General features: G+C 40.0%; 1 protein-coding gene across 1 annotated transcript; it reads left to right on the top strand.

Moving 5' to 3' along the window:
* The first annotated feature begins 10369 nt into the window (after window positions 1–10369).
* Window positions 10370–14060, top strand: zfpl1 (zinc finger protein-like 1). Its single transcript, XM_038709060.1, has 8 exons — window positions 10370–10536; window positions 11474–11586; window positions 11679–11790; window positions 11994–12187; window positions 12306–12384; window positions 12495–12677; window positions 12845–12968; window positions 13108–14060. Exons 2-8 carry the CDS (start codon window positions 11485–11487, stop codon window positions 13292–13294), a joined length of 981 nt encoding a protein of 326 aa, XP_038564988.1. The 5' UTR covers window positions 10370–10536; window positions 11474–11484; the 3' UTR covers window positions 13295–14060.
* Window positions 14061–22706: the final 8646 nt, after the last annotated feature.

Here is a 22706-nt window from a genome sequence, read left to right as displayed (position 1 = left end):
TAGAAGAGCTTGTTAGCTGGAGCTCACTGGTTTGACTGTGGCATGGAGTGGACCTCAGTGCTATATATTGGGATTAGAGTATATGTTCTTAAACCTGTCTTGAGCTTTAAGTATTAGAGTGATATGTTGGTAAAATAGTAAAACCATATAGTTGCCCAGATGGAAGTGATCTTAAAAACTGTTTTAGTTTTTAGTTTAGTATGTACATTACTTATTTATTTGAGCCTTTGACTTTGCCATCTTAAAGTGATACCTCAACATTTATCTGCCAGGATTTCTTGCCTTCAGAAATTTTATTTCTGCACAATGATCCTAGAGTAATAAAAGCCCACTGTTATTATTATTGTCTCATCCAAGATTTTTGGAAATATGTTCAGCTTTAACCTGCAGACATACTGTGTTGTTTTCTTGATTTACTACTATAATGCTTGCATTCTTTATTTAATTAGTTAATGTAGGAGAAGAATAATGGAGACAGACTTTTTGCGTAGGTGTGAGACATTTTCTCCAAGAGTTGATTGAAGCAGAGTAACACCAAAGACAAATTTGTTGCAGCACAAATCCACTGTAGGTAGCCTGACATCTGTATGAAGTGTGCTATTTATTCTGAAGTGGTAGTAATCACCATGATGTGACTCAAATTACTGGGGTGGTGCTCCAGACTGGAATAAAATTACATTTTGCAAACCAATTTAGCCTAGCTGTTTTTACAATTAGATCAGCGGGATATACTACGCAGTTGTTCTGGTTGGGCTCAGACAGTGTACATTCTATAGGAGTAACTTAATAAAACAAATACCCTTAAGAAAAAGCTTATGTGCATGCTGGCAGAATATGTACAACTTGGCCACTTGAAGTTCTAAGTATTTCTGTACAAAGCACCTGATGTTACAATCACAGGTACTGGATCAGCAGTTAGCAGGTGTGGGCATATGGGTGGTGGTCTGTGATTTTGTGTGTGTGTGTGTGTGTGTGTGTGTGTATCCATGCTCAAATTTGCCTGCTGGAAACATGCAGCTGAAATCTGTTAAAATTCTGTCAAGATTTCTAAGAAAACTGTGCTCACCAGTGGTATCATCACATCTTCCCACTGCCAAACTGGCATGGGAGTATAATTTCAGTTTTCAGTCAGAAAGCTTTTCAAGCAGGAGTATCTGTTTTTCTTCACACTTGGGGAAAAAAGGCAAGTTTTTGTAAATGACTGCCTCTGAAAGATCACAGTCTTATTTTGTTGGACTGAGAGGGAAAATAAACATTTAGTAGAAATTATGTCTCTTTGCTATATGATTAAATGTGAGCTCTAGGACAGAAGGAACAGTTGAAGATGGACTTTTTTAATTACTGTAAGCACGGTCAAAGTTTAATATACAGTCGCACTGTATATTCCGGAGCTCTGCCGATGCAGCTCTGAATTGTCACAGGCTTCGAACACAGAGGACTTAAACATCACTTCCTATGTCACCTATGTTGCGCTACATAGCACCCGGTATCTAAATGTTAGGTCTCACCACATATGTAAAGTTTTGTGCAGATGTGAGCATGTACACTGAAGTTACAACATCTTCCTGTTTCATGTTGAATCAGTGATTTTGAACGCCACACCACGGGCACGCCGTTCCATGAAAACTCACCGTTTGTACAACCGGCACATTGAGTGTCAATGAACATTAACACACGTGAAGGTCAAAGCCTGGAACTTCGCCGCCACACCATCGCCACACTGTTAACTGCAAACTCACAAATTTTGCAACTTGGCTTCATCAATGTGTTAAGGGTTTTCTGGGACAGTTTTGAAGTTGATATGGCCAACCTGCAAGGAGTAGTACATTACAGCATAAAACGAGTCATTTCCTGTTGCCAGCAGGTGGCGCTATGACTTTGAGTGAATATTGGCATATGGATGTGTTCAGGGCTGAACTATAATTATACTTATCAAATTTGGTACAGATATGAGCATGTTTATTGTAACAACTTCCTGTTTCTTGGTGAATTGTCGATTTTGGACGCCATGGGAACGCTCGTGGATGAAAACTCACCGTTTGTACAACTTTTAATCGGCAATGGGTTTAGACCGCACAGTGAAAATTTGAAGTTGATCGGATTTCTCTAGGAGGAGTGTGTAAATCGCCAAAAGTGACCATTAAATCGAAAATGACTGACTTCCTGTTGGGTGTAGGGCATCGCTCCATGAGGCTTTTTTGTGCATCTGGACATGATACATGTACCGCAGAATTTTCGTACACATAGGTGAAACTTTGGCCTCAAGCTGCTCTGTGGGGGTCGCTACCGAGCCATTTTGCCACAGCCATGTGCGAGACTCGTGGAAAACAACATTTTTTGCCCCACCTGAATTATGTGCAAGACAGAGAAGTACTGCAACAGAAAATCAGCTGGCCCAGAGCAAAGGTATGCATAATGATTTACACAGTCTAGGTTTTTACGTTTTGGGGAACAGAGATCCTCTCCCGGCCTTGAAGGCACATTCAAGGAGAGGGGAGGAACAGCAAGAAAGGAAAACACTAAACAATCTCAAAGCTCTGACCTAAACTCTACATCTGTTGACAGACTAATATAAAGAGTACAATAATAAGAAAAGGTTAATGATAAAATCAACATATATAAGGCATGAACAGTATATAATAGTAATAATGGAACATGCATAAAAGATTAGATTAGAGAAAGAATTTTTGGATATTACAACTTTTAGTCAGTATTTAAATGTGTCCAATACTTTGGTTTATGACTAAATACTTGCAAAACTATTATATTATAACTACTAACTACTCCATCAGCCTACGCTGTTGGCTGGTTTGTGTTCCGGGCTAATTAGCTATTGTTAGCATGCTAACAAGTGAAACTATGATGGTGAACATGGTAAACGTTATACTTACCAATGCTAAACATCAGCATGTTAGCATTGTCATTGTGAGCATGTTAGCACGCTGATGTTAGCATTTAGCTCAAAGCACTGCTGTTCCTAAGTACTGCCTCATAGAGCCACTATAATGGCTGTAGACTTGTTTAGACTTTAATGATTTGATTCAGTTTATTATTATACAGTAATATGCTAAATATAGCAATCTGTTGTTTTATAAGTAGCTTTATGATCAACGTTTTCATCAGCATGTTTCTTGTTTATTTTGTCTTTGCATAGATGAATTCCTGAAAAGAAAATACTGGAAGCACCCTGGATGCATCTATGAGAATAATTGATTTCCCTAGCTATATTCTCCCACTAGTCTCCCCAGCTGCTGAGATCATTCCAACTCCCCTACCTCCACCACCAAACTCAAATATAAGTAGGCTAACCCTTCTCATATGCCTGTCTTGCTACATTAATTACGCCGTACACATTTTCATATACTAAAATCAGATTGTCTCTATTCAGGCCAATTCAAATTCAACAATGGAAGAAGTGGCTACTGAAAAATGCTGGTCGCATGTGTTTGTAAGACAGCAAAAAGAGTAATAAGCTCCTAAGATGAAGAGCATCTGTGAAGCTGTGTTGTAAGCATATCACATCTGGTCCTAGAGGTAACAACATCTATCATGACTGACACAGACCCTAAAAGTAATTCATTTGAACAACTCTTTAGCCACTGGCCCACTTTGTGCAATCCAAATCTGGTCTGTCACACTGACTCTTGCGTAGGTCTGTCTGTCAACAGTTTTATTTTTCAGAAATCTCAGTGGATAATCTAACGACAGGCCAGAGTCAGAGAAACAGTTATGACAAATTCACAGTGACTACTCATCTTTATATCAGTTATTTTCTCTCTGCGTCAGATCCAGTGGAGTGTTCACTTTTAATCATTTGAGACTTGAGCGCTGCTCTAATATTGTCGACTAAACCATTGTGATCAAACACTTCAAAGGTAGGTAGTACTGACACATCACTTTAATGCTCCATCTCCCTCCGCTCTGACTGTAACATATCCATTACACTGATCAAATACTTGTCATCTGCTGCGCTAAAAACAGGTGTAGCCAACTGGATACCTTGGTTTTGTCTCCCATCCTTTTCTCTATCCACTTCCCATGAAGGAGAAGGATGCGTATTGGACATACAGTAAACAAAAAAAGAGGTTTAGCATGACATCTTTGGTGTTAACTATACTTTGACATTGAACGGTCAAGTGCAATTTAAGCTTGGTTAAACAGGGCTTAGCAGAGCCACTGGGTGAGGCGAGTCACAGATGGCTCACTAACTCTCAGGCGGCTGCTGGACACTTCATCAAACCAGCGAGTTCCCAAATCACAGCCTGCAAAGTCCTGCATTCTCCTCCTGTCCCCTGTAGGAAGATGCACAAAGCTATCAGTGTACTAACCATGGATCAGTTGGATCTACCACTGTTCTTCATCTTCACTTATAAGCAGCACTTGTGGTGAGGGATCTGCTAAACTGGGGTCAAGCTGTTAGTCAGCAGTGTTTCAGAGGTAGCCGCAGCCAGCAGTGGGCCAAGGATGCTGATAGCTCAGGATCTGATTTTATCAAGCACGCAGGTTTCCAGAGGGTCAGTACACACATTGAACAACAGCATAATAACACATGGATAACCTATTCTGTCTGTTGACTGTCTCAGTGAAACGTAAGGATGGCTAAACAAAACATTTGGAAACAAGCAACTGTGTATTAATTGTGTGTTTTTTTGTGAATAAAAACGTCTTCTTTGATAGCAGTGATTGGCTTCTATGCATGTGCTTGCAAGCCATGAAGATTTCATGTTACGTGCTCAGCAGCTAGATACAGAGATACAAAATGTGATTCATCTGGTCTAATTAACTCGCACACAACAACAAATGCAAACTTGGCGATCTTTTTGGTGAGTTTCAGCAAGTCCTGTGTGCATGTTAGCATGCTGAAGTTAGCATCACGGTGTCTACAGCAACAGCTGCTACTGTGGTTTGTTATAATTACCTCAGTGAACAATGGTTAGAGAGTCACTGATAATGCCCTGCACCAGTGTTTCAACCAACTGTTTTTTTATTGTGTTTTTATTTATGTTCTGTTCTGTTAGCAATTAATCACATTTGCAGTGGATCCCACTCTGTGACACCCTACACAAGGTTTCTAACATTTCTTTGTCATTCATGAGATCCACACGGGAGCTTCATCTTGTACTGACTGTACTGAGGATCTCACATTGGGGAGTGTCAGTGTAATTTACTGTCTCGTAAAGTGGCACCCTTTGAGACTTAAACAGTGATTGCAGGCCATCCTGAGAACCAATAATAGCTGCGTGCTGGGATGGGGCGGGTACCTTCATCCTCTTTACACATTCACTCCCAGAGTACTTGATCCTTGCCTGCATGCCTTTACGGGTCCACTGTAAACACCAGGCACTGTTTCGTCTGCTATTCTGTTGTCCCCGGTCACAGAAGGGACAGGAGGAATTATTTTCTTTTTTTACCTGCAGAACTGCATCTTCACCTTTTCATTTCAAGAAGTTTGGATAATTAAACGTTGGGGTCGATCTGGTCGTTACACAATTTGGATTTGAATAAAGCCACGCTGGGGCTTCTCCCTAATTGGCTGAAGATGTTTATGTCTTAAACGGCAGGAGGAACTAATAATAAGGCTGATGGGGGGTGAATCCTGGGTGGAATACAACACATTCTAGCTGATTAATAGAAACTTTGCAGAATTTTCTGCTGGGAAAATGCTCAGGGCAACAGTTTACAGCAGGCATCTGTCAAAGAAAATATTCCATAGAAAATGCGGATGTCTTTTCTCTGTCAGCCAATCTGTGTCTGTGTGAGTGACTGCGAAGAGTCTGGCAGCCAGACAAAAAGCGCCTAACCAACAACCATTCATCGTGATTCTTTGTTATTGATATTTTTGTGTGCAAATGAAGCTCTGTCTATTTGTTAGACCAAATTAAACACCAGCATTTGCACAAATACACTTCATAATGCATGTTATATGCACAACCTGAGGATGTATATGTCATTTGTGCAGCATGATGTTTTATGCTTTTGCCCACTTTCCTCACCGAGCTCAATGACGAGGACAGTCTAAGTGCTCCAGACCTCGCAGTCTTTTATAGAATTACAGGGTCCAAAATTAAATAGAGGCATGTGCAAAGGTTGGAAGGCCAGGGATAAGTCAGACAGGGCCGAGGTAATGTCACTGTGTTTCTGATCTTTATTGGGAGCGACACAGACAAAACCTCCCTCACTCCCTCCCTCCAAACAAGCACACACACACACACACACACACACACACATGCATTTCCCTGTATTGATTAGTTGAGAAAAAAGAGTTGAGGTCAGCAGGCATATGTCTGAATTTCTTTCTCTTTGTCTCTCACACTCCATTTGTCTCTGTCTGATTCAATACTCTCCTTCCCCCATCAGGGGGCCATGCTTCGTCCATATATCTGCAACTCCCTCCCTGATCCACTCTCACACTCTGTGGTTTCTTTTTGTCCGTCTCTTTGCCCTTGACTTGACATACATAAATCAATCAGTCAATCCAATTTCATTCAGAGCAAAGCCTGTGAGCCACCTTCCTGATAAAGTAACAGCATCCACAGTGTAATTACATTCTAAATGAAATGATGTGGTTATGACCATGGATTTGATTTTGCTTCATTTTCAGTTATCACACAAATATACAAGAGCAACGACATAACGCATACAAACAAATACAATCAGAAGGAAAAACACTTCATCGCTGAAGCTCACTGCGAAATGAGGTAAACACAGTAGTTTTCATTCTGGAGAGTGGGACCCCCAGAGGGGCACAAGATTGTTTCAGGCACTGGAGACATTTATGGAATAAGAATAAAACACATTTAGAACACATAAAAATATTGAAAATTCAAATACAAAGGTACTGAAAGCTATTCATGTCTAGCTATAAAAGGGGACTTTTGGAATGATTTTATTAATTTTTATTTGCTACATGCAGCATGTCCAAGATTTGTTCTTGTTCCATATTCTCTGATATTCTTCACACTGAAGATGTGCCACTATGTTTTGTAAAGAAAAGTTTGTTGAAGGACAAAAGACATGATCTGTGCAATGCTATCAACAATAGATCACCATTTGTCATTAGCATAGGATAAACATGAACAGTAACAAAATGTTTGTGTTTTACATGAAATGAACTGGTGCGCAAAGCTGATGTAGACAGTAGCCAGAACAGTTTTGGAAACAAGAACTGGTTCTTGTGAAATTAAACAAATGTAACTGGAACCTCAGTCTAAAATAAGAAATTAAACAAATACATTTTTTTACAGCACAAGTTACATTGGACAGATGTGTAGAAAATAAGTGCAATATGATAGTCATCAGCAGATGTGCAAGACATGTAAATAAGGTTAGATTTGTAAACGTGACATGATATGTAGAAAATTATCTTTATTATATCTTTAGAAAATGATCCTTGTCACAGTTCGAGAAACTGTCACAAGGATACCAGCCTGTGATTGTAAACAGTACTGTCTTCTTTTTCAGTATTGTAAATGCAACATGTTTTAAAGGTATTACACACCAACATGTCATAACTCCAGTAAGCAGCTACAAACAGCCACCAGAGACTATCTGGATTTTCACCACCCCTCTGATTTAGGGCCAATCCCTTCACACTAACATAAGGGAACCTATTCATTATACAAGCCGTGCCTGAATCTTAACATTTTCCCTCACAGATAGAGCTGATAGCTGATCAATAGTTGCCAGACTCAATCAATCATTGCCCCCCGCCCCCCCCAGACAACTTCTTCGGTCGCTTCAGACCCAGCTGCCTCAGCTCCAGGGCTGATTTGTCCTCCATTGCTGCTGTCATTTGTCTTTAGATTTCCCTTCCATCTGATAGCCCCAGTGCTTTTCAAATGCCCTTTCCACATGTCAGTGATTTATATATGAGCCTGGTCATCACTGAGGACGCTACAGGACTGTGCTCATTTGCACAAAGTCATTTTAGTCTGATATTTGTTTTTTTCTTCAAATAAGTCAGACAGTTTGGCACTGGGGTGAGATGATCACACATGCATGCAGAGTTGTTTAGGCATGCTGTTTAAAGAATTGCCTATACACAGAAATGTCTTGTAACAAGGTGGATGAGACTAATTTGCCCCTGCACTGATATAAGCTACATAATTTAACTTTATTAAAATAATTAGAGCAAGTTAATTAATTTGTAAATCTACATGTTTTTCACTGCTAAGCAAAATTTCAAGAAGGATTTTTACACTCAGTGCTGCATTAAGCCACTTTTATTTAATGCAGCATAATTACATTCAGTGCTTTAGACCTTGTAAGATGTACAGAACATCTCTGACTCCTTCCTTTGAAGCTGTTTTTTCTGTGGCTTTTTCATTTTCGCATTTTACTCTCATTGCCTCCCTCCACAGGCAATTCACATGTGCAGTGAACTGTGAAGCACAAGATTTGTACCCTCATTCTCAAATACATGCACGGTCATTTACACACACAAGCATACATGCATACTATAGAGACAAAAAGACATTATTATGCATGAACAGACAGCAGCACGCACACATCGATGTCATTACCTTGCATTTAAAAAATCGCTTGTCATAGCAGGATTGAGAGCTATCATGGCTGACATGTGCAAGGTGTTCTGAATTTTTGTAACCCTGATGATGTCTATCAGGGATGGCGAAGTTTTTTATGTTTTTTCCTACATTTACAGTCCCTTACAACTTTTACTTACTTACTTTACATCCATTTACATTTACCTTCATGACATTTGGTAGACATTCTACAGTAGAATGACTCAAAATGTTGCTCATTGAGACAACAGTTCTTTTTCTTCTTTTAATTAAGTCATTGCAATAATTCACAAGCTTATGATCTCAGGCCTTTGCAATCATTGATCATCTATTTAAAAGATCCACTCATACACATAAAGATCAATAATCTATGTCTGCGAAACCAGGGGTCTGTTCTGCTGATGAAAGATTGATATCTTTATCTGCCCAGCCACTGCTGACTGGTGAATGATTTATTCCAGTATTCTGTGTACTCCGATAATAGCCAATACTTCACTGGCTATCAGTTTGTACACCATCTGCTGACTAAACACACTAACTGCAATCTGATGCCTACCTGCCAAGTACAAAAAGACAAAAGCCCAGCAAAACAGGGAGCCTTTTTTGCTTTTACACTAAATTAATTAAAGTTTAGTTTTATCACTTTGATACTTAGGTATTATTTACTTCTATGGAAATACAAACATGTGTATATATATATATATATACGTTTGTATTATATATATATATATAATACAGATAGATAGATATATAAATTCCTCTTGTTATATATTGTATATAGTAGATGCTCATAAATTTAAACATATTCTAGTTTCAAAGGTTACTATGCTATATGGATTTGTTCTTCCTTCCTACTGTATACAATCAATCAGTTAAGTTAATTTAATTTATCTAAGTTAATTTAATCAAATGTATTCAAAATAAAGAGTTTAGGATTACGTTATAAAATCCATCTTTTCCCAAACTTCACAGCAAAAAGGATGCAGGAAAACCACACACACACACACACACACACACACACACACACAAAGTAGTGATATGGAGTCAAATTTAAGGAAGAGTCAACTGTCTAACTGTGTTGGATTACAATTTAATTATATAAGTATCCCTACAGTTGTCGAATTGTCAAATGTGCTAATAGTCTAAATGTAAAGTAGCCTTTTTTTTATGTAAAGTAATGACAATTTAAATGTGTGTAAATCATAAGGTAGCATACACTAGAATCATGAAGTGAGAATCTCAAACGAGAGATGTGGTGTGATAATGTCCAGTGATAAATATTCCATGCAAATAAACCATATTTTATTAATAAATCTCTTTGGATAGCTATACAATGTAAAATAGATTGAAGATAGATTGGTTGTGATTCTAAGAGAAACTGGAAGACATATATATGAGGTCACATTTTATGGTAATTCATATAATTCACACGTCAGTGTATGTCTTGCACAAACAGTTTGGATGATATCAGACACCTGTGCGTGTTAAATAAAAAAAGAGCATCCTCCAGTACAGTAATGAGGGGCATGCTTTTTCAAACTCATTTAGCATACAGGAGAAGAAGGAAAAAATAAAATGGCGGTGTGGAGATGATAAACAAACAGCTACCTTCCTACAAACTGTACATATAGCTAAACCGTGCGCCATATGTCTAAGTTATTTTGTAGCGGTGCCCTTTTCTATGTATATACCGCGAATTAGCTAATTGAAAACAAATCGTCTATTTAAAAAAGGATTTAAAGTAGCATGCACTCCGGCTCAGCAGATGGCAGAACCATAGACTGTATGGGCAGAACGCACATGTTGGTTTGCAACAAAAAGACACGAAGAAGACGCAGAAGCGGAAGAGACGTGGCACATAAACAGAGAGAGGAAGGAACAAGCTAGCAGCAGTCAAGTTTACTGATGACAGCCCCGGAGCCGCCTTACATGTGAATTTGACAAGGAAGCTTTAATGACAGTCGTACCACATTACCTGAAGCGAACGGGACTTGATTAAAAGTCTGTGTGAGAGGTAACATGTAACTATTTGTATTTGCGTTGTGACTTCCTCAACTTCACCAGCTAACGTTAGCTAGGTTAGCTCACCTGATAACTTCAAGCTAAGGTAGCAGCTAATGTTAGCTATATCGCTGACAAGACGTTTTAGTTTATGTTGAAACATTAAGTTGAAAAGAAAAACTGACACATGTCATCGCGAAATTTGTACGATCAAAACACTCGACGTGCAACCACTTTACCTTTATAACGTTACAGTTAACGTTAAAGAAGTAAAAATCCGTCTAAAAACAATATGAGTAACGTTTGCATCTGTTGGTGCTGGGGTCAGTGATAACCAGCTAATAAGTAAATTACACGGCCTATTAATCCAATTGCATGGCGATATCGTCACAGATAATGTAATAGAAAGGTTATAGATTATGATACCACTGTCAAAATCGCGGCTCTTAAAATCTTGGGATGTTTGGGACTGCCGACCCACCCACTACTTGTGATCTGACAATAAGGTCATTAGTAAAGTAGATATGATGAACACGCAGCAAGCTACAACAAAAACCTCAGAAAATGTTAGAAAAGTGTAACAAGTCTGTAAGCTCAGGAAAAGACAACATATAGGCTAATATTGTGATGACAAAAATCCCTGGAGATACTAACAGAGGAGCGGGCAAATAGGGCTAAAGTCCTCTATCACAGTGACTTTGTATCGCAGTAATGCAGTTTATCAAGATGAGGTCCATTCGTAGCTAAAATCAGTAGAGAAACTGTTAGTTTGATAATAGCTAGACAGGAGACAGACATTTTTATACACATTCTTCTTGCTTCTAGGTTCTAGTCGTACTAAATAGACACTTTATAACATACAGAATGACGAGAACTAGGATCCTTAGTGAGGAATGTTTGCTGGATAGATCCTTAACAAACCTGCATTTGTCTGTGTGTTCTCAACACAGCGCGGGTGGCTATGGGTCTCTGCAAGTGTCCGAAGAGAAAAGTGACCAATTTATTCTGCTTTGAGCATCGGGTAAATGTGTGCGAGCATTGCCTTGTCTCCAACCACAACAAGGTCAGTGGGTGAACCAAGTGTCACGCGATGTATGCTTGTGCAAACTTGTAACATCACATTAAAATTCTGTATTTCCACTTGCTGCCCTTCAGTGTATCGTTCAGTCATATTTGCAATGGCTCCAGGACAGTGATTACAACCCCAACTGTACTCTGTGTAATAATATACTGACTGCTCAAGACACTGTCCGACTGGTCTGCTATGGTAAGATTATCAAGTTTCTGTTTACGGAGAATGCATGTTTGTAACCAAATTTCCAAAAACATATTTTTCCACTTACCTCTAGTAATATCTAGAAATGCAAAACAATAGAGATGAATGGAGTTCTGTTTGTTGTACTCGCAGTATTGGAAAAATGACATTCCACCCCTGTTGCTGTCACATGAAACTGTTTTCTCCTTCCACAGACGTATTTCATTGGTCCTGTCTTAATAACTTGGCATCTCGGCTGCCCCTCCATACGGCTCCAGCGGGATACCAGTGTCCCACCTGTCAGGGTCCAGTGTTTCCCCCTTCCAACCTTGCCAGCCCAATTGCTGATGTGCTGAAAGAACAGCTGTCATCTGTTAACTGGGCTAGAGCTGGTTTAGGGCTGCCGCTGGTAAGAGCCTATTGTTGCTAAATCCCTCGTTTGATCTCGGTGTATTTTCTGATTGTACTTGTAAATTTTATAGATTTGATGTTAAAGATATTAATAAAATGTCATCTTTGACTGAAAGATTGAAGAGCCCAGTGAGGTCCATGAGGCGACCACAGCTAATGATGTCAGTGATTATACTGACTGGTCAACATTTGACGGTGAGCCTTGATGTTACTTTTAAGTACATAACAATATATGTATATTTATCATAGACTGTTTTGTAGGTGTCTACACAGTCTCAAACTCTGTCCTTTTTTTCTTTCAATAGTACAAGAACAAAAAAACATTTACCCCAACCACTCCTACAACAGCCCACTACCAAATCCTGTCTCACATCCAGCACAGGAAGACCTTGGAGGTCCCCGTAAAAATGGAGATCCAAATACGCAGGAGCACGCTGTGATAAACTTAACTACTGCCACTACACATGATACAATTACATTACACACAGGTAAAGCAATAAAAAGCCCTGTGTATTTACTCTCTCTGACTGCTTTACAGCTGTGTCTTTCTTTATGCTTTTTTTTTTTTTTTCAGCTTTGTGCGCAAACACGTTTAACATGTGGTGTTGCTTTCTGTGTTAAAAGATTAACAGACTGACTTGTTCTTATCCTCCAGCATCGTCACCAAGAAAGATCTACGACACACGAGACATTGGTCACAGCTCTGTCACACAGATTGACTTTGACGATGACAAGTATCGGCGACGACCAGCGTTAAGTTGGTTTGCTCAAATTCTCAAGTTAGTATCTTGTTGCTTTGTCTTTAGGAATAACTCACTATACAAATGTCGTTGTGATGTCTGATTTGAAAAAAAATATGTATGTATAAAAAATAATTTTAAAAAAAATAATTTTTTTTTACACATTTTATGTTTTCAGAAATCGCACAGGTGGAAAGCGGACATCTCTGTCCTGGAAACAGCGTGTCTTCATGCTGCTTCTGGTCGGAGTTCTGGGATTCTTTACATTGATAATCATCATGGCTAAAGTTGGACGTGCCTCTGCTGGCTCAGACCCCAATTTAGATCCTCTTCTTAATCCCAACATCCGCGTGGGGAAAAACTGATAACGCATTGATTTCTTCTCTTCCTTCTGTGTTACACAATATAAGTCTGTGTATAACGAGCAGAAATGGGACTTTCCAATACATGGTTAGCCCAACAGAGGGGGCCGTTTACCTTGAATGGAAAAGAGAAAGAGACACTGCACCTCCTTTAGAAATGCAGGCAATCTCTGGCCACATTCATTTACATCAGGCCACGGCCCTTTACAGACCATAAAAAAATCTCTCAACATTCAGGAGATTTCTATGTTCCAAGCAAAGCAACCCACAAACTCCAAAGCTGACCAATGCCGGTGCATATTGAGGAACGATCCAATAATTGTTCTTTGAAAAGCTAATGATGAGGACGGGGTAATATTTATATTTATAATTCCAGCTAACATTTGTCAGTGATCTTTGTAAGTTGATTTCTTTTAAAGTTCAGTAGAAACTAAATAAACACTGTTGATATTGAAAGAACATCTTTTGCTGGCAGAAAATTCATAATGTATATAATCAGCAACGCAACCTTCAATAACGTCTACACGTTTATAAACTGACTCCACTTACTGATTTGATTTGAGTGGACATTTGCATTTCTCTTTTAGAGAAGATGTGGCCCTCAGAACTGGAATCAAATATTGCCCACACGTAATTAATACATAACTATTCATGGGTGTCTGCATTCCTTCTGAAATTAAGTGCATTGGTTTTAGATTTGCCATACATAACTGTATGTACATTTTCCTGATGTTTTTTTGACTGTATATTAAATGGGGATACTACAGAATTTCAGTATTATAATGTTTTTGTTTTTAAAGTCCATGAATCGTGTCCATTATCTACAGCTCTGCATTGGCAAAATCAAGAGTGAAGAATTTATAAAATGTTAGTTCATGAGAATGAATAATGTCTTTAAACATTATAAGAAATATATTTTTATTGTACATGTGAGTGCAGAAGTTCAGATAAAAATGTTGTTAGTCCATCGCCCAGTTCTCATGAAGCAGCTGCAGGCTGTAATCAGCATATTGATTCTATCACAGACTATTCATGATATGTAAATAACATCCCACACAATAGATTGCAGTGTTAGGCTCCCTTGTGTACTACACTGTAAGTTGTTGCTCTTCTTTTTGAAGCAATATTTGCACTAAATTGACAACACTAAGAATAATACAAAAAACAAAAGAACTGAAGGCGTGACAGCCAGTAATACTTGCTGTCCTTCAATTTATCGCTGTGGCAAGACACTGTGTATGTCATTAAAAAAAAAAAAAAACATTCGTACATAATGTGGTTTGTACCTTATTTCAGTAGGTTGCAGGTAAAAGGGAAGGTTTAAGCTCAGACCACCTTTGAAGAACCACAATGCCGTGCTGTAAATATGAGCTGATATACAGTGTAGTTTTGTGTGTATACAGTACGTGACTGGCATTAATTTCTGGGATGATATGTTTTGAATAACCTTGGGGAAGTTCTGTTTTGAGGAAAGACAGCATTTGAAACGCTGAAATGTATTTTTTAGAAGATATTTTTAGATGTTCAGATTGTCAACATTGACATAAGACGCAGTGGTGAAATTCAGAAAGCAAAGACGGAAATAAGATTTAAAAAAAGCCTATCTTTTGTGCAGACAACGAACTTCATTGAAAGTGTATTATCTCAGATTTAAACAATTCTCACACAAAGGGCTCATGTCCAGTTATTGTTTGGGGGAGAAACCTAACCCATACCCCAACCTTGTGCTGAACATCATGTACTTTTTTTTACATCCACTCTGAGAAGGTGCAGGCACACCTGCCCCCTGAGAAATGGACTCACTGTGGTCCTCAACCATGACACTACTACTCTACAAATAATTTGCACACTACTCCCCCCTGGTGGTGCATCCAACTCAGGCCCTCCACAATAACGTCCCTTGGCAGCGAGCAAAGTGACAGGACACACCGGGGTCCAGTCTGTAAACAGGCTCTTTTCAGAACCACCTCTGCGGCTTCACTGTAAGGGCTGCGGCTCCCAGTGCAATTCAGTTCTCTGCACTATAAACTACTGCATAAAAACTAAATATCATTGTTTGTCAATTCAAACTTAAAATGGCTATATATCATACATCATTTGTTATATAAGATAATTAGTTCAGGAGTTGGGTGTTCAAATTAGGAACCAAAATTATATTTTACTAATTCACTAATTCTTAATTTTATATTGTCACATTCATTCTATTAGAAATAGAATCTTGTTGCTACTACTCAACATGCAATCTTTCTTGTGAATGACTTTTAGAATTTATGTTTGTGTCTTTAATTTATTTTATTTTATTTTAACTTTACCCCATGGGGGTATACATGTACAAGTACATGTAGTTCATGGTGGAGAGTACTGCATTCCTTATTAGGCCTATGATGACAACATGTATGATATAACTTTGTCACATGCTGTCCTTGGGAATCCTCGTAATAACCCCTGTCAAGTGTAGATATCAGTGTTACAAATATTCACCATGTGTTTGCATGTGAACATTAGTTGCCTCATCTAACTTTCCATTGCATTTGCCAAACAGTCACAGCAGTGTAGCTTTGCCATTGATTGTCAGTGGATCTGAGCCATATTACATTGAGTGAGGGAAAACTGCCAGCGGCAATGAAGATATGTGCTGCAAAATTACTACAAGGATGACAGATCTGGCACTTGTACACACCACAAAGCTGTGTGTAGTATTGTCTGATATATTTCTTGACATATGAAAATGGTATAAGCCATGAGTGGTTTAATATAACATCATGATAGCTTGTGATGTGTAATTGCCTGTCACTCTATTGGAGTTCAATGTATTTCCTAGTAAGTGAGTTATTAGATTGCCCATTGCACTGACACAATAGGGACATCCTGATCAATAACATGACACTTTGTAGTTAACATGCATACTGTAAGCAGCACGTTTTTTCTGTGCTTCTGCCCTGCTCTCATGATGACAGTCCTCACTGAGAAAATGATCTTTGTAATGAGCTGTTGACCTCTGGAGTGATATTGTTTGTGCCTTTCAACTTCAGAGTTTTATGGTTCATCACTCTGCCTTTTCACGGGAATGTTTTCACATTAACAAAGCAAGCACTGACATATTCTGACTACTGAGAGAGTATTTTAGTGTTTATGAATGTTTTAAAAACTAAATTATGGGTGACATCTGACACCCACCCACTTACATGCCTCAGGTTATCCAGCAGGGTTTACCTTTGACTCTTTTTTCTCTGTTGTTACTACTCTTGATGTGTCACACTTACAGGATCCCTGTACTGTTGAGGAATGAATGCTGGAAGCCGTGTTGTTTGGCTTGTACAGTGACTCAGATCCTAAGACATCCATATATCACTATGTGCTCAGGGTATCTCCAAATAAAAACTGCAGAAAATGTGTTATTACATTAATGTTTGACCGTTTGAGTAGCTTATTAAACAAAATCTGAAAATCCATGAAAAGAAATCAACATATTTTGCTTTTTTAAAATAGAATTATGTGCAACAATGACAATAGAGGAAACTTTATATATATAATTTATACACGTGCAGTATGCACTGATTGTCTGTCTGTTGTGTTTGAAGTTATGCTGTATATGTACAGTATAGCATGTTACTCATTCATGCTGGTATCTTTAAAATACAGGCACAGTATACAATAGAGTTTAATAAAATAGCTGCATGCAATAACTGGCCCTTCTGTCATTGGATGGCACAGGAGTATATATTGATGTGTGAGTGTGTGTGGGTTTTCAATGTGCTTCCCAATTCAATTAGATGGTGCATCGCTGAGAGAGAATCATTGTGTTTCAATGAACACCACTGCCTGTGTCATTCCTGAGCCTCTTTGAGAACGTAAGTACAGATTTTGGCTGTATGGTAGATCACAATAAAATATTTGAATTACCTTCGCTGTAGCTGTTCTCTGAATTACAATTACCTTCATGAGATAACATTAAATGTTTTATAGTGTTGCTTGAAACTTTACAAAGCTGAATTTTTCATGTCTTGCTTTTTGTGTTGCCTTTTCACTGCATGCAGCACTGCATTAATTCTGATTCACAAGAAAATAGTTTAGTGAGTATCATAGTGACATTTTCATTATTATCATGTTTAACTCATTTACTGAAATAATACTATGAACCAAAATTTACCATGTTTTGGGGGGATTTTCTGAATTGATTGTAAAATAATTGTCACCGCAGGCTGAATTATGTAACAAAGATGTAAAGAAGATAAAGAATTCCCCAGGGATCAACATCTTGCCAGTGTTTGAGGACGACTCTCAGCTGCAGCACGAGTTGATGGAAAAATATTTCAGACCTTTACACCCTCATCAGGACACCAGAGGCGTCAAAGATCATAAATCCAAAATGTGTGATCCTCCTGAAAAAGACCACAAGCACAGGAACACTGCTAACTCAAAATCTCGGCAAATGAAGCACCATCACCAAAATCAAGGCCATCATCATCACCACGACCAGCAAAGGTTACATGAGTTGGACGATAATGATAGCCATGGGTAAGTTTGGACATCACTTCTCTTCCACAGATGTATGTATAGAGTCTCTGCTTAATTTTTAAATAGACTCAGATATTTCAACTCTGTGTGTTTACTTTGTTTTATTTTTTACATAAGAAACATTAAAGTAGCAGCACTGTATGTCCATCTCAGTTCATTTGTTATAGAATTTTGATTCATAAATGTGCTCTGTTATTACAAAAATGATTGGCATTATCATTGGTATCCAGTGCATCTTTAACACAGATGTTTTCTTTTTAAAATAGCACCAATTCAACCGCAGAGGACAGTATTTTCAGTGATCATCACCCTGACCATCAACATCATTCTCACTCTCACCAGTACCATCACAAGCAAAACCAACGGCATGTTTCTCATTCAGAAACTCTTTTGAGTTCCTCATCTGGTTCCTCTTCATCCTCCTCTTCTTCTTCTTCTTCCTCTTCATCAACATCCTCCTCCTCTACCTCTTCTTCCTCCTCCTCTTCCTTTTCTTCTACCTCTTCAAAGTCTTCCTCTTCCTCCAGCCTGTCCTCTGAGAGCAGCAGTGAGTGTTCAGATAGTGTTCCACTTAAGAAGGCCCAGCATTCACAGTCCTGTACGGACATTTCCAGAAAACAAAGGTACTTTGAAGAAGGTGACGACACCGCCCCTTTGATAGATAAAAAACGTTATCTAAACAGGCTCCCTGCCAAACAGGATCAAGAGAAAGGCAAATGCTCCCACAGTGGCCCCAGCCAGGGCACCCTAAAGAACACAAAGAGGATCACAAGAGGCTTGGGAAACGAAGGAAGTTTCCGCAAAGCCAAATCAATGGAGGCTCTCACTAGACCCAAAGAAAGAGAATGGTGTGGAAATAAAGATGAAAATGAACCAGAGAGGCGGAAAGGTGAAGGCAGGAAGAATTTAACGAAAGAAAAAATGAAGTTCTCTGCCTTCCTTAATGAGATCACTCGGCAGGTGCTCAGCCCAATGAGACTCACCACTCTTGGGGTTACAGATGCTCAAAGACCTTGCAGCTCGGGGCAGTCCTCTGTTAGATCCAGTAAGTTAGACAGCAGCACTGAAAAGGTCAGACAGCAGAGGAGTCGGCCTGCCAGTGTAGACTCAGTTAGCTCTAGCAAGTACTCCCATACCAGCAAGCACTCTTCTCGAATGTCTCACTCTAGATCTTTCCACCACCCTCACAGTCACCGTTCTGCAGACTCACCCAATCACAGGTGTCACAGGCCCAGAAGTTGCACGGATATTAGCTGTCTGAAAAGACGTCAGTCACGGTCTCCTCCTGAGCATCACTCCTATTCACCTTCTCATAAACACCATCACCACCATCACCAAGGAGACCATCACACTTCTACTCATCATCATCACCATGGTGACCGCAAGAGCCCAAGGTATCACCATTGCCATGGACACCACAATACAAGTCCCACTTATTACCATGGTGACCAACACGAGCCTTCTCATTACCAAGACAACACACCCCATCAAGATCACTATGGAGACCATCACTATAGGGATCGTCACAGCCCTGCTCGTCACCATCGTCATGGAGACCACCACGGCCATGCTCGTCACCATGGGGATCATCCTAGACGAGGTCATCATCATCACCACGGAGACCACCACAACACAACTCATCATTGTGAGGGTCACCACCGGCATAGCAACCACCCAAACACTGAGCACCTTACTACACCACGTCACCGTGGACACCACAGCCTAACCGGCATTTGTGATCGTCATCACCATGGAGACCACCACAACCCAGACCATCATAGTCACCATGGAGACCACCACAGTTCAGACCATCACCATGGAGACCACCATAACCCAGACCATCATCATGGAGACCACCACAGTCCAACAGTTCACCATCACCATGGAGACCATAACCCAGAACATCACCATCAAGACCACCATAGTCCAGACCATCGTCATCACCATGGAGACCACCACAACCCAGACCATCAACATCACCATGGAGACCACCACAGTCCAGACCATCATCATCAGCATGGAGACCACCATAGTCCAGACCATCACCATGGAGACCACCACAGTCCAGACCATCACCATCACCATGAAGACCACCACAGTCCAGACCATCATCATCATGGAGACCACCACAGTCCAGACCATCACCATCACCATGGAGGCCACCACAGTCAAGACCATCACCATGGAGACCACCACAGCCCAACAGTTCACCATCACCATGGAGACCACCCTAATCCAGACCATCACCATGGAGACCACCACAGTCCAGACCATCACCACAGAGACCACCACAGTCCAGACCATCACCATCACCATGGAGACCACCACAGTCCAGACCATCATCATCACCACCACCACAGAGACCACCACAGTCAAGACCATCACCATGGAGACCACCCCAGTCCAACAGTTCACCATCACCATGGAGACCACCCTAACCCAGACCATCACCATGGAGACCACCACAGTCCAGACCATCCCCATGGAGACCACCCTAGTCCAGACCATCACCATGGAGACCACTACAGTCCAGACCATCACCATGGAGACCACCACAGTCAAGAACATCACCATGGAGACCACCATAGTCCAGAGCATCACCATCACCATGGAGGCCACCACAACCCAGACGATCACCATCACCACAGAGACCACCATAGTTCAGACCATCACCATGGAGACCACCATAGTCCAGACCATCACCATGGAGACCACCATAGTCCAGAGCATCACCATCACCATGGAGGCCACCACAACCCATCACCATCACCACAGAGACCACCATCAGACCATCACCATGGAGACCACCATAGTCCAGACCATCACCATGGAGACCACCATAGTCCAGAGCATCACCATCACCATGGAGGCCACCACAACCCAGACGATCACCATCACCACAGAGACCACCATAGTTCAGACCATCACCATGGAGACCACCACAGTCAAGACCATCACCATATAGACCACCACAGTCCAACAGTTCACCATCACCATGGAGGCCACCATAGTCCAGACCATCACCATCACCATGGAGACCACCACAGTCAAGACCATCACCATGGAGACCACCACAGTCCAACAGTTCACCATCACCATGGAGACCACCATAGTCCCGACCATCACCATCACCATCACCATGGAGACCACCGTAGTCCAGACCATCACCATCACCATGGAGACCACCACAACCCAGACCATCATCATAAACATGGAGACCATCATAGTCCAGACCATCACCATCACCATGGAGATTCCTATAGTACATCTCATCCAAAAGGGCCTCACCCTGAATCGTATCTCAACCAGGCTCAGTCCAAAAACAATGATGGTGACGATGACCACAACACTAATTTAAAGGGGCGTTCTGCTGGTAGTCCGCCGTCACACAGGAAGCTGGAGTTTGGGAATATTAGCCCCTTCAGTCAGGAAGAGGAACAGACCAGCTTCACCGGCTCATCATTACATAAAGTACGACATTTCTCTTGGGGTTAAGTCTACATTTATTCATGAAATCATTTATGACAGTATGTCCATAAACTAATTATTGTTATGTCAGTAGTTACCCCTGTTATACATGCTTGATTAACTGCTTATGTAATAATGTTCCACTCGGTTTTTTTTGCCTTTTGCTTTGGGCACTAGTGTGCATGTCAATGTAGACACTAGTAGTAGTTATCACAGAACAATATATTGGTTATCATGCCCAATTAATGGTAATCAGATTTATATTCACAATTGATGTTTTTTGTTGCTTTAATTTTTCAGCTAACTTTTTCACTTTATTCTTTGTGCATCATTAATATTTCTGAATGTAATTTGTCTTTCTTTTATACAGGAAAAGCCACATGAGATGGGTAGAATCATGTAAGTGTGATATAATTCTTTTGGGTTTGTTAGTTGATAAGTTATAGTCCAAGTAACAACCATGACCGTAATATTGTACATAGATTAACTTGTTTCACATTCTGAATAACACTGACCTGTGGACTTTTACACCCAATGTGTAAAATGAGAGTAATGACAGAATGTGTTAAATAAATGCTCAGGTACTTTGTCTCACTCAATGTTCTGTCCTGATAGGATAGTACAGGAGCAGAATGATGGTCTGCCTCAAAGTCTGCTGAATACAGCAGTGAGGATGGAGTGTTTAGGAGAGGAGTTCATGAGCAGCCAAAAGCTTTTAGAGGCAGAACTCCAGAGGACACGTATCGAACTTAGTAACCTCACCGAGAGGTTTAAGAGGTAAAAAATGCACAGAAAACACCTCCTCCAGTCACTATACATAATACACAGATCATTTAAGTCACGTCGATATAAAAACATTGTGTGTGTTTGTCTTTGGAGCATGTGTTTAGATTACCTTTGCAATCTGAATGTATTTATCTATGCAATGGAAATAGACCTGAAAGTGTAATTCAGTCTAATCAATGCGAACAAGGCTCAATCTGCCGACCCTGATCTGTTGCCCTTGAAAAGATAAGCTTTGAAATTAAATTTGATCTCTGTTTTTACTATCTGTCTCAGCTTTTAGACCTATGATGATAGTTGCTAAGGATAGGCTCCATTACTTAATCTCAGAATGTGGGATAATGCATGTGTACTGCAATACATTGTAATATTGTTGAGTAACTTCTCTCTTTCTCTCTCTGGGTCTTATTTTAGACTACACGACAACTGCTCTTCCACACAACAGAGTAACTGTCTTCTAGAGCAAAAGCTTCATTCAGTGGTGAGAGTGGAAGCATTTCTGTGTTTCTCATGTTGAAGCCTAAATTATTAGAAACATGGAAATTGTGATAGAAACAAGTCTTGATGTAAGAAACTTTTTCTTTGTCCAAAGTCTTGAGAGGGGACACTGGGACATATGTTTGACACTTACTGAAGGTATATTTGT

This window comes from Micropterus salmoides, unplaced genomic scaffold (genome assembly GCF_014851395.1).
Source record: "Micropterus salmoides isolate LMB-PRFRI ecotype aquatic unplaced genomic scaffold, ASM1485139v1 Ms_hic_scaffold_9, whole genome shotgun sequence".
Taxonomy (NCBI): domain Eukaryota; kingdom Metazoa; phylum Chordata; class Actinopteri; order Centrarchiformes; family Centrarchidae; genus Micropterus; species Micropterus salmoides.
Note: the sequence above shows the minus strand (reverse complement) of the source record. Positions and strands in the feature narration are given on the sequence as shown.